Source organism: Photinus pyralis, unplaced genomic scaffold (genome assembly GCF_008802855.1).
Source record: "Photinus pyralis isolate 1611_PpyrPB1 unplaced genomic scaffold, Ppyr1.3 Ppyr1.4_LG1, whole genome shotgun sequence".
NCBI classification, from domain to species: domain Eukaryota; kingdom Metazoa; phylum Arthropoda; class Insecta; order Coleoptera; family Lampyridae; genus Photinus; species Photinus pyralis.
In genome coordinates, this window is record NW_022170249.1 from 41,938,094 (window position 1) to 41,955,202 (window position 17,109).

The window sequence follows — 17,109 nt, forward strand, 5'->3', positions numbered from 1 at the left end:
TAATATGTTGTTTCTGACACCTAACTGAACATATTCCACCATTTTTTTCTTTTCCACCTCAAAATGTCCAGTTAGATGTCTTTATCGCCTAGACTATAAGGAATACAAATAATCAAATAAATTGAATTGCAAAATTAAATTTAGAAGATGGTAGTTTACCGAGGACAAATATAAAAATAGGCTGGGAAAAAAAGAAAAGGCGTCGTTTCCGATATACAGGGTGGCACAGAAAATGTAACACCCTGTATATCGCCACCAACTATTTTGATACTTCGTTGTACAGATTCTAAAAAACAATTGATGTATCAAATTTGAAACAATTGTCACAGAGCGTAAGAGAGAAAACGCAAAATACGAAAAAAAATTTAAACTTTGCCACCCTGTATAACGAAAATGAAGCCCTTTAGACCACGCATTTTGTTGGTATCTTGACGAGTATCACCGGAAATATCCTCGGAAATATCTGCATGACATTAATTAACACCCTGTATTTTTTGAAAATATGCTTGCCAAAGGTTCTCATTATTCAGGCTTTAGCGAGGGGGCCGACCCTGCTCATACTATGCTATTGTTTGCGTTTTGTCTGTCCATCCGCCCGTCTATCCGTCTGTCTTATTCATCCGGCTCCACTTCTGCGGTTTTGAACTACTTTTAGTCTTGGCGTCCCGGATTTTTTTGCTATAGGGAGGCCATACCTTGCCAGACGGCCATAAAATGTGTTGTCTCTCCCCCCCCCCCCACTCATTATTTGCTGAGATACCGTTTTTGAAAGTAAAACCTGCCTAACTTTTGCATGCGTGTCAAGTGAAATTATTGAAAATGGGGGGGGGGGGGAGGCACACGTTCTACATTTCATGGTACGTATTTTAATGAAAGGTCCCATCAAAATGAATTGTTCCTTCATGACTCCTTTTCGAGATCAGTGACTGACGGCGGGCAAGGGGGCGTTTCATGGTGTTCTCTATCATCTAACGCCCTTCTTACTAAATATCAAAATACGGGTTGGAGGGGGGGGGGGGGACTGGGGGGATTGAACGTCTAGACGAAATAATATGTCCATTGCTGATGTCAAAACAAACAAAAACGAATATTTCGAAAACGGTTTGTCGAAGGAGAGTACTCACAAAGGCAAAACGAATCCTCTGGACGAGACATATCTTGTAAAGTCGAAGCGAATCTCTTGAAAACGAAATGTCGGAACAGGGTACTCATAAAGGGCAAGTGACAACTGGACGAGACACATCTACAGATCTACTGGTGATGTCAAAATTTTCAGTGCAAATATTTTCAGAACGGAGTGTCGGCGGAGGATACTCTCAAAGGACGGAAAGATGGTCTAAGCGAGACCCGTCTTCTGGCGATGTAAACACTTAATTCTTGAATATCTCGAAAATGTTTGATGAAAGCCCGCAAAGGGGAAAACAATATTTAGTAGAATTTATCTAAGGACTTGATTCCTTTTGCATTATAGATCGTAGATTTCGTATGCCCAGCCGCCATGTTTACGTGTCCACATCCCATTATAATCATCTAGCAAGAAGGTAAAAATCGATAAATACAGCATACTACTACCCGATGACCCAACTATTTATTAAGCTATTTCGGTATTAAAAAAATGCACTTTATCTGCACTAAGAAAGAATAAGAAACCATTTTAAACCAAAATAAAAAACAATAACGAAACATTAAAATGAAAGAATGATTTGAAAACTCGAGTGTGGTATGGACATTGCGAAGTTAGCATTGCCAATTTTGCAAGTTTTTTTTGTCAAAACAATCAAATAATTAACGATACTGTACCTTTTAGCATCAGAGTAATTAAAAATATATTCTGGGTCGAGCTGGGGTGAAGTTAGCCTGATGTTTTATTTTAATGTAAAGCGGATTTCGCGAAACAAACGCTGATTATAACAAAACAAACAATAACTAAACTCTAAAAGTGCAAGAGTGTTGGTCAACTTTCAAAAATCAAATGTGGGTCGGCCAATGGGAAGTTTATTAAATTTTACAAATTTTGTGATATCTACTGCATTGCATTGTCAAAACAATGGATAGCTAGCAAAAAACAAGCAATACTACCCATTAGTTTTTGGATTTTTTTATTGGTCATGGCTAACTTCACTGACATCTTTAGTTCCATCTTTAGTAGCGATCCTCTATATTAAAATAGTATGTATAATATTTTCGATTTAATCAAAAAAATTTTTAAACAAACGTCATCCTGTAATAGTTTGAACATATAATTCAATTTCATGTCCTGATGAAGTGAATAAACATTAAGGAAAATTTGACCTGAAAAAGAGGAGTTATTATCTTAATTGGTGCCGACACCCAGTAGTCTAATATTAGCGTACAATTCCTAACGGCAAATACTTCTTTTATTATTAATATTTTCATCTGTATTTAAGCAGCTAAGTGTTGCTTACCTTACTGTGTCCTAAAGTCAGCAAGTTAAGTTTAAATTACCCAAACGAAAACGCGTAAATAACTATGCAAATACATTAATTATAATAACTCAATCCAGTGTTCAAAAAAGCTGACTTCCCCTTTCCTTAATATTTTCCATTGCTGAGGTACTACATAAGTGTATACAGGATAGCTTAATAAATTATTCTTAAAAGGTAAATAATTAATAACTCATGTTTTACATAAAAACAATCGAGCAAGTGAAATATGAAATGTCTACACGCAAAGCAAACGCTTAACGGCTTAATAATACCATAGACCAAATTAATACTATTACAAAAAGCAAACTTGAACTTTATGTTTCTGACGTTTCATAAAGCAGCAGGTGAAGCTTATGGGCATAGCGGTGAGTCGAAGTGTAAGGGATAAAGTACTGAATACTTCATGTTAGAGAAGTGGTAGCCTGGGACGTGGCTTTTCTTTGAAAGCTGAGTGCGTCGGGCCATTCAACCTTACTAAGATCACATTTAGAAGTTTATAAGTTGAATATTAGTTCCACAGTGGAACATACGTACGATTTACAATGCGCAATGTTTTTAGTTCGTGCATGAAGTGCCTTTTCCGTCATTGTACAGACGGTTTATTAAAATTCGGAATGAGAACTTCTCTAGTTACACATATATTTTCTCGACTTCAAAAATAATTATGAATTATAACTTTCAAAAGCATTATCTGTGTCACAAATTTCAATGTCTGGGTATGACAATATTTTTGTATATTCGATACACGTGCACAGTATTAGACAAAGAATACGTGAACACGTCGATTTTGTTTTGTAAGAAAACCGAATTTAATCTCGCTCAGGTCTCACTCATTTTACTGGAATAACTGGTAAGGAAACGAATTATACTAATTGAAATATGCGCCCGTTACATTTATATAAAGCTGTAATGGTCGATGTAAGACTGTAGGGATTCGTTACGGTACATGGAAATAAATCACACAAATATTTGAAGGGAAAACTTGAGGTACTATTCCGTACTATTTATTTTGCCGCAGATAGTTCCACTAATTTAGGTAGTGAGTAGTGTAAATATTGCGAACAGCTGCCTTATCAAAAACGTCCATTCGATCTGCCTTTCGCAAGACAATAAAAACGCCTTGCCCTATGCAGCTGAAATTTTGCACACAAATGGACCATGGTCTATGGAAAAATGCTTAGATTTTGCGCATCGGGAATTTGATCAGCACAAAACGGATGCAGGCGCTATTTCTTTTAGCCTTTGAGTTAGAAAGCTCTCTTGTAGAAATTAAGTTTCATCCTCTACGGCACTGGTAAAAATGTCACTGTAACAGTTAAATTTTTCTAATGAAATAATCTAACTAATTGCCTAGATTTTTTTAAAAGTTCGTAATTAATAAAACACCTGGTACAAAATTCTATTCAAAATAAATTCACATACCTCAGTATGCTAAACAAAATTGAACCCACATTAGAGAATGGTATTACTGAACTTAAAATTCACAATAATTAATGAGAAAAAAATATTAATTGAACTTATCTCTGGGTTGGGTTCACTTATTATTAATAAAAAATACACAAAATTGTTCACGGGATAAATTCCCGTGGGTCGATCTCTTCAGGAATGTTAGAATGACTTTAACGTAAATCTGTTATATAAAATCCCTATATACTGCAAAAAAAATCCAAAATAATAACAAAATAACTCTCTTATTTCAAACAACGTTGTCAAGAACAAAGGGTGTATTGTTTTCGCACTGAAGGTGACTTGCTCAGCTGTTTCTATGGAACAGATCTGATTTTAATAAACAGATGTGTTCAACTGAACTGATAAACAGGCGCTTACATTACGAAGATTTTCCCGAAAGATCTGGCTAAGAATTCAATACGTTCGACCTGCATAGATTCTCTACTAAAGTTTGACTAAGAGTGTTTTTCTCCCACCAAAATTCCGAATACGAAACGAGACGAACGAAAACCAAGCGTTCACTTGGTTTTTTATGCATGTGAAGGTATAGCAGAAATCCCGTCTCTCATTCTCCGGCAGATACTGTAGCGTTTCGACTCTTATTTGCTTACACACTCGTTTCTTATCTTAACGCGTGTTATGTTCTCGAATATTAGTTCTGTTCTCTTTCATTATGAAGCGGTACATGTGTAAAATTTCCTATAATTTAATGCCCTAAAACTTTTAATAGGGCTATGTTTTCGATATTGTGAGATATAACCGTAAAATCACAAAACTATTCTTTGTAGGTAAATTTTTACCTCCCAATACTTAAGCACACCTCCCCCGAGGGAGAAAACGAAAGATCATATTTGGCAACAAATGAAGCCATTAAAACAATAAAACCCTTTGTAGGATTTAAATCCGATTTGGATTTTAATCCTACTGGCCTACATAAGACCGTACTCGGAAACTGTTCGCCCAAAAAGTCTCGTAAAACGTTTATTTTGTATAGTGCACCGTTTTTCCATTGTCCGGACCAGTTAATTTTGACTCATCTGCGAGTACTTATTTTTTACTGGAATCTCTTGTGTGGTTTTGTTTTTTTATTTGTCCGTTTTGTAAACGGGTTGCGTTTATTATCAAAGAAGGCGTTGTTAGCCTTAATTTATTTCTTACAGATTTTTGTATTTGATTTTTTTGTCTTAGAAATAAATTCTTGTCATTTCTTGTTATTAATCATTTGTGTGTCAATTTGAATTCCTATTGGAGATCCGGTAAACTTTAATTTTCACTGTTTCATTTTACAAATTTCTTTTAATCTGACTGTTAATTTTCAATTCAAAGTTTGAATTGTAGATTTCAGGGGAATTTACGTATTTTGATTAAGGCCTACGTAATTTTTCAAACTTACAATAGTTTTAAGGTTTTTAAAAATCCGTTAAAGAAAAGGGTGGGCAGAGTATACATATTTGTATAGGGTTAAAATAATTTTATTTTTATGTTTGCTTGAAATATTTCCATTTAGTTGTATGACAAATGTTCTATTTGAAAAATGAAAAATCATAGGTAAATGAATTATTTACCATCAATCAATCATTTATCATTTAGATGTCTTCTCAAACCGCACTAACCAGTGTGCTACGTTAGTATGAATTCGCAATCTAAGGGTTTACTGGATCACTTAAATCCCACATACATTTCAGGGGGTGAAATTATCATTCATAACTTTAGAACTAAACTACATTAAACTAATTTCTGCCTTGTGAGTGATTGTATTTGCAAAGTGAATACTGTCGGTAAGAATCATCATGCACATATCTCTGAGTCCGGATTTTGAATGTTACTAATGAGGAAAGCCCTCCTTATCACACCCCTATTACTTATGGATTAGCGGAATTCGATCGCATGTGATTCTCTCTACAGGTAATGGAAATTTAAAATCGTAAAATGTTTCGCTTAGCGAAAGATAGAAAAAGGAAATGGCAAGTGTATTTTATGGCAGCAATATGCAAAACCACAGTTGAATAATTGATGCCATTTAAAAGCTTTCATGTAAGCAAGCAGATGTGGCACGTTAAAATAGGGAAGGAAAGAAAAAAGAAGACAGAACATAGGTAACGGACAAGTAAAAGAAAAACGAAATTTAAGATCGTGGAAAATGAAAAATAATGGAATTAAGAATTTAATTTTCCAGAAAGAATGACTTACCTGTACTCTAACAAATTTCCTTTTTTGCTAACTTTAAATTGTTCTTTAATGAAAATGTGCTCTCGGGAGTACCCACGCAATTTTCCTTATGTTCACTTTTTTTTCTAAATGATTAAATTAGAAACACAAACAGTGAGAATTAAACGCAGCAAAGTACCCGAGAAAATTACCAAATGTAAACTTACTGTTACCTTAAAGTGTGATAAAGTTTTAGTATGTAGAAACGGTCTTGTGGCATTAAACACGAATGCTTCACTTCCTAAACGAAAACTAACAAATTTTATGAGGACATCTTAAAGATGTAAAAGTTTATGGGATCATTACCTACTTACTTACTTACATTAAACATTTTAGGGAACATTCTTGGTAAATAGATGGGGTGTCATGTAAAAGTTTTTCGGCCTTCCCAATAAAAAATAACTAAAATTGCAGTTTCGACTCTTCCTTCCTTCCTTCTGCAGATAAAAGCTTTTAGTTAATTTGGAAGGGTTATTATTAGGAAGATGGTGTAAAATATCAATTTGACTTTATTCGATTGACTCTTTGCGCAATTACAGACGCTGTCGATTTTACGAAGCCCGTCGAACTTCGCAATTGAGTTTACATAACATTAACTTTTGCCTTCAATTCCGTCAAATTGTCCAGAAAGAGAAAGACGAAGCAAATATAATTAATAAATTCTCTAACCTGTTCATTTTGGCTTAAAAAGTTAAAAAGCTTCCGTTTGTGAATTGTGTTCTGAGGACCAACGAGAAACCAAACAAATTCAATTCGATTTAGCAAACTTCTTGATTATGTACACGGAAATTCTAAAGAGCAATGACTATTCATTGACGAATAGAATTCTACTGTCGGCGCAAAAAGTATGTGCACCCGAGTTTAAAGATTAATAAAAAAATAACCAGTTGACCTATTTTAATGGGAGGGGTATCAAATTAAAGCTCGTTTAATTTTGCGTTGATTAGGCCTAAAGGATATTTTTTCCATAAAATTTAACTACATTTAGAACGCATAAAGTGCAAAAAATGCCCCTTTTTTGTGATATTTCTCGTTACGGTCAAGTTTGGAGTCGAATAAAACGAAAACCACCCCATGAAATCGCTTCCAATTTTAGTATGCTATACATTGAACCTTTTTAAATAAGTAGTTAAAATTTTAGTACGAGAGTAGAGGCTAGAGCCATTTATGTAAGTTCCGATTTTATCAGAAACGGGAGGTCGCACGAACTTTTAAAGTAGATCGATATCAGCGGCTTATTGTCAATAAAACAATAGATGTATGTACTTTTAAAACTATAATTTGATTAAGTTTGTCATAAACATTTTTTTATTTTATGGAGTTTTTCGCTTTGCATGTCGCGTGTATCGAGATGCATGTGAAGGATGCGCGCGAACTCCCAGTCCATTAGAATGTTTATTTTATTGTAATTTCCACTGCCCATGTATATAATTATAAATTGATTGTAAGACCATTATAATTTGTGAAAAATGTATAATTAAACTTTCTTATATAATTAATGTTTTACTCTCCTTTCTCAAAACATTTTACCTGGTATTTTCAAATTTTTGTTAATAACATTTTTTTGGCATTGAGCCTTGTGAAAAATGATCGCCTACGTTCGTATAAGAAAGATGCATGGGCGAGTAACATTCTAATGGACTGGGAGTTCGCGCGCATCCTTCACATGCATCTCGATACACGCGACATGCAAAGCGAAAAACTCCAAAAAATAAAAAAATGTTTATGACAAACTTAATCAAATTATAGTTTTAAAAGTACATCTATTGTTTTATTGACAATAAGCCGCTGATATCGATGTACTTTAAAAGTTCGTGCGACCTCCCGTTTCTGATAAAATCGGAACTTACATAAATGGCTCTAGCCTCTACTCTCGTACTAAAATTTTAACTACTTATTTAGAAAGGTTCAATGCATAGCATACTAAAATTTGAAGCGATTTCATGGGGTGGTTTTCGTTTTATTCGACTCCAAACTTGACCGTAACGAGAAATATCACAAAAAAGGGGCATTTTTTGCACTTTATGCGTTCTAAATGTAGTTAAATTTTATGGAAAAAATATCCTTTAGGCCTAATCAACGCAAAATTAAACGAGCTTTAATTTGATACCCCTCCCATTAAAATAGGTCAACTGGTTATTTTTTTATTAATCTTTAAACTCGGGTGCACATACTTTTTGCGCCGACAGTAGTTATTCTGATTGCAAGAGCTTTAACCAGTTGAGTGCCGTCCTGATTCACAGGAAGTATATTCTAATCTTATGTAAAAACAAAAGTTATCCGCGTAAAAATATTCCGGGCACCGAGGCACCAGACAAACACATTTTTGGCTGTATACGTATGTATTTGATATCGCATTTGGCATATTTCCTGAGTTCTATATTTGAATCTCGTATCTATTCATCACACCTCACTAGTGCATGCACACTACGTAAAAGAAGTGGATCAAACTCGGCTCTCAACTCAAATCGAACTTGCAACTCACGATGTAAGATCTGAACTCGCAGGTCTCGACCCACCACAACCCCTCTGCGAGTACTCCGTCCTCGTGATATAAGCGATTAAATTTTTGATCCCGCCTCGCCTAGACCTGCCACACCTCTTTTATGAGAACCCCTTTCTGACACCCCTTTCCCAAGATATAAGTGGTTATACCTTTTACCCTATCGTCAGGTAGAACTTTTTCGTCCAAAATTGTATATGCATTGGAGATATTGGCATATGTTCGCGCCTGGCGCTGACGTCAAGTAAAACAAGAAGAATTGCATACGATATTCAGAAGGGGAATTTTTTGCCATTCAAGTCGCATTCGGAAACCAGACTTTTAATCCGGCTTGTATTCAATAGCTCTGATCCTTGAACTCGTAGAAATCGATTGGCGAAGGTTTGACACCGCTGTCTCTTTTCGTTCTCGAGTTAGACGAGAAACAGACAGACGGACAAAACCATCACATGAGAGAAATTTTTTCTTTCGAGAAATTCCCCTAAAAAACGAACCAACATTCGTAAAACCTCGATAATAAACGGCTCAGGCACTACTAACCGGCTTAATAAATAATGAAAAAGTATGAAAAAGAAGATTTTAAAAATTCTCAACCCACTTCTCTTAACGTTGAAAAAAATATAATAATTTACTTTATTGTAACCGCCAGGACCTTTAAATTGGCAAATCACATAATAACATTATTATAAATACAGAAAAAAAGTAAATCTTGTTTTTGGGCAGTTTTTGGCATCTTTCTACATTTGGTCTTTTGATTTAAGAATAACTTTTAGTTCTCCAACCCTGTTAGGGCTTGTTCTAGTTCTCTTTCCAATATTTTTTTTACTCACGTATCCTATTCAGATGGCCAAACCATCGTAGTTGATAATTTTTTCCCCACTCTGACATTTCGTGCACTATTTGTTATGTTTTATACCTTCCATATATATTTCATCTCTATTGCTTGTATTTGGCTTTTCAATGGTTAATTTAGTTTCCACATTCGTCTTATACATTGAGTCCAAGATAAGGAGGTATATCATGGGGATCTCAGGAACCATAGAAGATACGACGACGGTTAAATCAAGGAAAAGTTGCACAATTAATGAGTAATTATCATGCTGTAAAAAAAAACAAAAATTCCTATTACTTCGGAAGATATAGCAGAAAAACCAAAAGTTACCGATTTTGATCTTATTTTATTTGAACAAAAAATTAAAAAAAACACTTTCCCATTGCCACTATTTAAGCTCTACAAGACAGCCTTGACAAATTTTCGTTTGGAAGAAATCATGAACTTTATTTTTGTATATGGTCCGTAACAAAATACATACTGTATTTAGTAGCATTCTTTATTACGAATAGAATGATGTACGTTGTACGGCATACAAAAAAAAAACAAAAGTAAACTGTTGATTTTAACAGGAGATGGTGCACCCTCGCACAACCCCAACGAAAATCCGTTCGTAGCCACAGTTTGAATTCTTTTAACTTACGTGAAAGTGTAATAGTCTCGTAGAGACGCATAGAGAAACAAACACCACGTGAAGATTGAGTTTGGATTGGGGCGAGGCACTTTACAAAAATCGTGGCGAGACCAATATTATTCGATGGGGAAAACGTGAGACACGATGCCACAGGTAGTTAGAGAGCGCAGGCGGCAAACCGAAAGAGGCAGTGCGTCCGAGGAACATTATGCCAATGAATGTCCGCGTCCCAAAAATTATAATGTGTGTTTAAAAAGTAAACAACCGGGTCATACAAAAGACAAGTGAACGACACGGAACCAGTTGGTATCGAGCACATCCAGAAATGATCGTTCTGCTGAAAATACAAAGGCAAATGGGAGCATTTCCTGCAGAAATTTCGAACACAAATGCCCACGTATAGACCACAGATGAGTAAAACATAAAAACGCAACCCTTACCTTAAGAGGCGGTTACGTATATGAAATAGTTACGCATTTTAGGCTCCGTTCTTAGCGATTTTTTCGAAAACGGTGTTAGTTAGTAACATCAACAAAGTCACGTTGGATTCTAAAACCTTTTTTCTACGCCTCTCTTGTAACAGATTTTTTTCACTACTAGCGTCTGATGACATGATTATTAACCTTTTTTCCACTTGTAAAGTATAGGCTTTCTCGGCATTTGTTCAAAGTGGTTAATAATGTGGACATTATTAACTAGTAGTCAATAATGAGAACTGACACGCTGTCACTTTTAGAAAACACAACCTGAAATTTCGCTGAATAAACGTTCTCTAAAATGAATAATTGCCACCATCCGCCATTTCCAGAGAAATTACATACCTAAAATTATCACATTTTGAAAAAATTGGAACGAAATTACTCTTTGAAAATATCTCAATGACAGAACAAAATACGGCCTGTTTGACTTGTACTTCCACGTACTTGATTGACATGTTAAATTAAGAAACAAACAATTCTGTCCAACCGTTCACTTTCTTATCAATATAATATGTTAATTTAGAGAACTTCAAGCACTAGTAGTGAAAAAAATAGTATAAATATACCACGGTAGAGAAGTCTATTATTGCCTTCGCACCTTACACCCTTCGGCGCAAGCGCCTCGAGATGTAATCTTGGTGCTCAGGCAATAATACTGTACTTCTCTACCTTGATATATAATGTACTATTTGATATTTTTTAAATATTAATAATTACGGCACCCGAAAATACCATAAATATCAAGTACTTACTTCCACAATTATTTATGCAAAATTCGAGTATTAAATCAAAAATCTGTTACAATAGAGGCATAGATGTGTCCTTTATCTTTACATCGGCACCTAACAACACGGGATAGAATCCAATTTACTCAAAATTCCCACACCTCGACACGCTATTCGACCCATATAATTTCTATTGAAGAGCTTTCCTAGTCGTATGCAGAGAACGGCCTCTTAATGTAAATTAGATGTCATCAAGAGAAGTGAGCTCAGTTCCCGGATCTATAATAAACCTGCACCAAAGAATACTCCAAAGCCAATCACAGTAAAAAATTCAAATCTCCCACACAAATTCAAATTTACAACAAAATGGCCCACATCCGCAAATTCAAAAATTTAATACTCCCGCACAAATTCAAACTTACCGTGACAAAATGGCGGACATCCGGATATTCAAAATTCAAATCTCCCGTACAAATTCAATTTAACCGCCACAAAATGAAACAGCCCATCCGAGCGCGGCAGATGTGACGTCATAAAAAACGGGATGGGCGATTTGACCTCTTACTACTCCTGTCTACGTTGGCGCTTTGCATTTTTTTGGAAACCGAGGAATCTATTTTTTACATAACTAGTGATCATTATACATGATATATTGTGTTTAACAATAAATAAAGGAAATGCAAAACTGGAAAGAACCTGGCAATGTGTTTTGTTTGTGATCTAACCATTTGCAATATCATTGAAATGCAAATTGAATTTTCATTTGTACGACATATTAAACGGGAACAAAAATTCTTCGTTGACGAGTTTTCGCAATGACGAGTCATCCGTTGACAAATTGTCGCAATGGCGAAATGTCGCGTTGTCGCAGTGGAGAGTTGTCGAGTCAGTCAGTGGCGAGTGGCCTGGAGGCGAGTGGCCCTTGGCGAAATAACTTCGCGCTCGTATTATATACAACATTTTTTCTAGAACTGAACGGATTATTCATTAATTTTCTGTTTAGGTACAAGTTTTTCCGTGCGCGAAATACTTTTTTTTACTGTTTTCACGTTTTCGCGCAAGTTGCTTTGCTAGGAGCAACCTTACTTATTAATTAACCGTTTAAAAATCTAGTACTTCGCTCTCTGAAATTTGTCAGAAAATGACAGGTTTTTTTGACAGTTGTAGAAAAAAGTATATAAATGGCATACATATAACATTCTCTGTCTGTCTATTGAAGGGCAATTGTTACATAAAACATAGATGTCAAAGAAAGATGTGTGTTCAGAGGTCAGTCTCCTCTACACTTCCAACTGAAATTGTTTGTACACTTTTACACTAATTGAATCGGTACGTGACAACTCGCTAAGGGCGATTCGCCATCGGACACTCGCCACTGACTGACTCGCTAACGGGACAACTCGCCAAGGCGATAACTCACCAATGTGACAACTCGTCACCAAATGACTCGCCATTGCGACAATGTAACAATTGCCCGTCAATAGACAGCCAGACAGACAATGTTATGTATGCCGTTTATTAACATGAAAACACATAACATTATAATAACGTGACAATACGTTTTTAACTCGCAACTGCCCACAACTATTGTGTTGGTTTCTCTGGTTACGATTCCCAGTATATCTCCCAACAGACAAAGCGCATACAATAGCAAAGTTTTCATCCAAATGTTTGATTTGAAATACACTCAAATCGGATTAATATTAATCAGCCGGAAATAAATTTTTGGGAAAGTTACTGTCAATCCCGGCTGTATTTTATCACATTTTCGTGAAAATACTGTCAACGAAACATGACGTAAATCATAAGTTTCCGAGCGCCTTTTTATTTAAAATGTTTAGAAAATCGATTGGAGGATTTATTTACAACGTCTGGTCGTTTGCGGTCTGCGGAGTGCCCTTTGAAATTCAATCGTGTACAGTTTTAACGGTAGCTGTGTCAATAGCTTTTCAGTACATTTTAATCAAAATAGTTGTCGAGCTTCCACGAATACCTTTCGTTGCGCGTGTGGATAGTTTTGTACAACATTCAAATTATGAGCGAAATATATTCCAATTGAATACATATTGATCAGGGGCCGAGACTTGGAAGTTTTAAAAGATTGCTTAGAAAAAGTTTGGGTTATGCAAATAATGGGAAAGGCAAGAAGTATCCTTAAGGTCGACCCTTTTTTCCCTTTTTGCGCTTCAGTTCATCACTCAGAGTTAAATTGAAGTTACGCCGAAGGCATCAAATATTAAAACAACTTTTAGGAATATTGCAAATTTAACGTGATCCGAGAGTTTCTGAAAGCTATTCGAACTTTGTAATTTTCTTAAAGTTTTATACACATTGTGTAAATAATGTTATATAGGAAGTCCAGAAGACCATTAGTTATTAATATGTCCCTTCTCTTTTCAGTTGTTAAACAAAAATACGACGTCCAGGTTTATGATGGGTACGTTATAATGGGAAATACGGCTGTTTTAAAATGCAAGATATCGAGTTATGTTGCCGAATACGTAATGGTGACATCCTGGGTGCAAGATGGAACGGTTAATATCTACCCTAACACAGATATTGGAGGAAAATACGTTGTACTGGCTAATGGTGATCTATACATCAGCAATGTGGGGCCAAGTGACTCTTATAAAAACTATACGTGCAGAACTGTAAATCGTTTGACTGGTGAGTAAAAATGTCGGTTTAATGTCGAAAAGTTCCAGCGCAGATTTAGTTCATAGTTTGAATAAGCTTAAATGTATTACTAAGTTTGTAACTTTAAATTTATTTTAGGTATTTGCTTTTCCTCCAAGTTTGATTTATTTACGTTCGGGCTTCATTAAAGATTAAGGTTTGGTTAAAGGCTTCACTGCGATGTTACCTTTACACATCAAAGGAAGCGGGGAAGTGGTATTTTATTATAGGCACGTAGGAATTTAGGTGTATAAGGTTGACTGTGTACGCTTGGCTCAATATATTATGAAAATATCCGATTCGATTCTGGTCGTGTTTCCATTGTAATTATAATACCTATGATCATGGGCGCCGCTACATAGGGGCAAGGAGGGGCCTTGGCCCCCCCCTGGAAAAAGTGAAAAATAAAAGGTAACACTTGTCGTAAGCAACACAACGGGCAAGGGCCATGTAATCGTTTCCCACGCGTTGCGTATTCATCTACTGTTGTATAATAATTATAATACTTATACTTAATACTAACTTTTCGTTCGCGCGCGATTCGAGTCACGACTGCGTCAGGTCAGCGACTCAGTGTCGTGTTGCGTTTGGATTGCATTATTGCAACATTGCATCATTTATTTCTCACACTTCAGTTAACAGTTTACTTTAAGCGAGTTGTGTTTGTGATTTGTGAAGTGAACGCGGTGCGGTTTGCCGTTTGCTATTGCTATATATGGCGAGTGAATCATTCTTATTCTTTACTGTACTCTAGATATCAATGATCAATCTGGGGAAACTGAGAATGAGAACTAGGTGAGGTTAGGTACAAGACTGGAAACAACAGACTTAGTGGTCTTTGTTTGATGTCCGTACATAGACATTTTATAAAAGACAATCAGGAAGAGTTTGTTGAGAAGTGCATAGATCTCTTTGGAACAGATAATAGAAGAGTTATGTTTTTGTTTAAATAAAATGAAACGCAATAAGTTTGTTACTGGCACGTAACCTTGAGTTTGCATACCCTATCCCCTCCACTCACGTCCATATTAATGGTGAGCTTGCCCCCTCCTACAAAATTTCCTGGCGGCGCCCATGCCTATGATTATGTGATTTCCTGAGTGTACAGTATCCCTACACTACTTTCTTTGGCCCTAAAGCCTAAACTGTCTTTTAAAAAAATTAGTTCTGTTTAACAATCTACAATAGCCCAATGCATAGCGTCACAGGATTACAAAATTTTGCTGTAAGCTTAAACAAGTTAAAAAGTAATCGTAAACGATTTACATAAAGCGCATTTCCACTTGCATTCATTTCCCATTTGTAAGATGCAACTTGTGTTAAAATCGTAAAAATCCGGCCACAAATATGAAAGATAGCGTTGCACATGGGCAATCCATTGTTGACGTGCTACTTCAATTTTAGTTTATGAGAAGAATTTCACTTCAATGCTTTTCTAAATAAGAAAGTTGGAACTGCGCATGCGCAAACCTAAATTTTAAAACTAATGTTAGATTTTCCTTTGTTCCAAGCGACTAAGTATCAAATTTCACTTAAATAGTTCCATAGATAAAAAAGTTGGCACTGCGCATGCGCAAAATAGAATTTTGAAACTGGCGCTAGATTTTCCTTTATTCCAAGTGCCTCACAAGTGATCACATTTCATTTAAATTCTTCCATAAATAAAAAAGTTGGCACTGCGCATGCGCAAAACCAAATTTTGAAATTGGCGTTTGATTTTCCTTTATCCCAATTGCCTATGTATCAAATTTCGTTTAAATTCTTCCATAAATAAAAAAGTTTGCAATTCGGTTTATAAATGGTCGAGATGCGAAAAGGGCACTGTGAATTTTGAATCGATTCGATTCAACTTTTGGCATTGCGTATTATATGGCTAAAACTATGCCCATATTGAATTTCATGCAATTCAGTTCATAACTAACGGAGATGTAAAAGCGATCGAACATTTCTAAACAAAGTTATCCTTCACATTCACACGGACAGATAGATGGACAGACAGACAAAGGAACAGACGGAGAGACCAACCGGCAGGCGACAGATAGCAATGCAAAATTATAAACGATCTCTAGGATCGTTAATAAACGACAAAAGTGTAAAATTATGGAACATGTAAAAAACGGTTTTTTGTTTTTGTTACAATAACTTTTTTTGTAAGCGGTACAGAAAAAATTCCTTCCTTGGTACAAGACTCGACACCATAACGAACCAAATAGCGAAAAAAGTAGAACAATAGCTCTTAAGATAAAAAACTAGTAGCGTCGCAAAACGAGCGGACGGACGGACGGACGGACAAAGTGGCCACAATAGCGCATTTTTTTTTATTTTTGTGGAAATGCGCTAAAAAGTATATCGTTAATGCAAACGTGCTGCTACCTACAGTGCGTAAATTTTAACTCTGATCATACAAATCTCCTATGTTCAATTCGTAAATATACAAGTCAATGCATTAATATGCCTATCAGTTATGTAACCCACCTTACGCACAAATTGACAGCAGTGTAAATAAAAAAAAAACTTAGAAGTTATTTTAGATACGTAGTACCTACGCTAAAATATTTAACTTAATTTCGACAATTAAAACAGTTCAAGTTCTTTTTCTGGTGTAATATTCATTAACAATTCAATCATCACATGAGATTTTTTAATGCTGTTGTGCATTGTGCCAATTGACGGAATTTATAACAGAATATTTAGCAAATAAATCCTGTGATTATTGAAATACGCCTGTCTTCTTTTGTATGCATTTTATTAATAATTAATAATCTTAATTTAATAAATAATTCAGACATTTACGTTTATTGGCAACCATTTGAAAAAGATGAAATCTTAAGAGGTATTTGAGCTGTATATTTAAGAATTGAACATAGGAGATTTGTATGTTAGTTAAATTTTGCGCACTGTATAATACCCGTACATAACATTTGTATATCTATCATTCCATCAGGTGTATGGAAAACTTTCGGTTCATACATATATGGTTTTCATCTTGTATCTAGCCATGGCTGGACATTTATCTGGGTCCTCTAGATAAAAAAAACCCTGTATTTTATGTCGCATAAAATTGGTTAAGAACAAGTATTCTTCAAGAACTTCTTGTACTAATCCTACATAATATCGTCTCGATTTCCCCACGATAAATTTAACCAGACGGTAGCT

At 35.4% G+C, this 17,109-nt stretch overlaps 1 protein-coding gene across 4 annotated transcripts in view; it reads left to right on the forward strand.

The window, feature by feature from the left end:
• The window catches only part of LOC116168781 (Down syndrome cell adhesion molecule-like protein Dscam2), a 164,277-nt gene that overhangs the window by 133,982 nt on the left and 13,186 nt on the right, over positions 1–17,109 (forward strand). For all 4 annotated transcript variants that reach the window (XM_031484766.1, XM_031484780.1, XM_031484772.1 and 1 more), the window contains exon 4: positions 13,678–13,944. In XM_031484766.1, the coding sequence (XP_031340626.1) occupies positions 13,678–13,944 (267 nt within the window). The remainder of the gene's footprint in view (positions 1–13,677; positions 13,945–17,109) is intronic.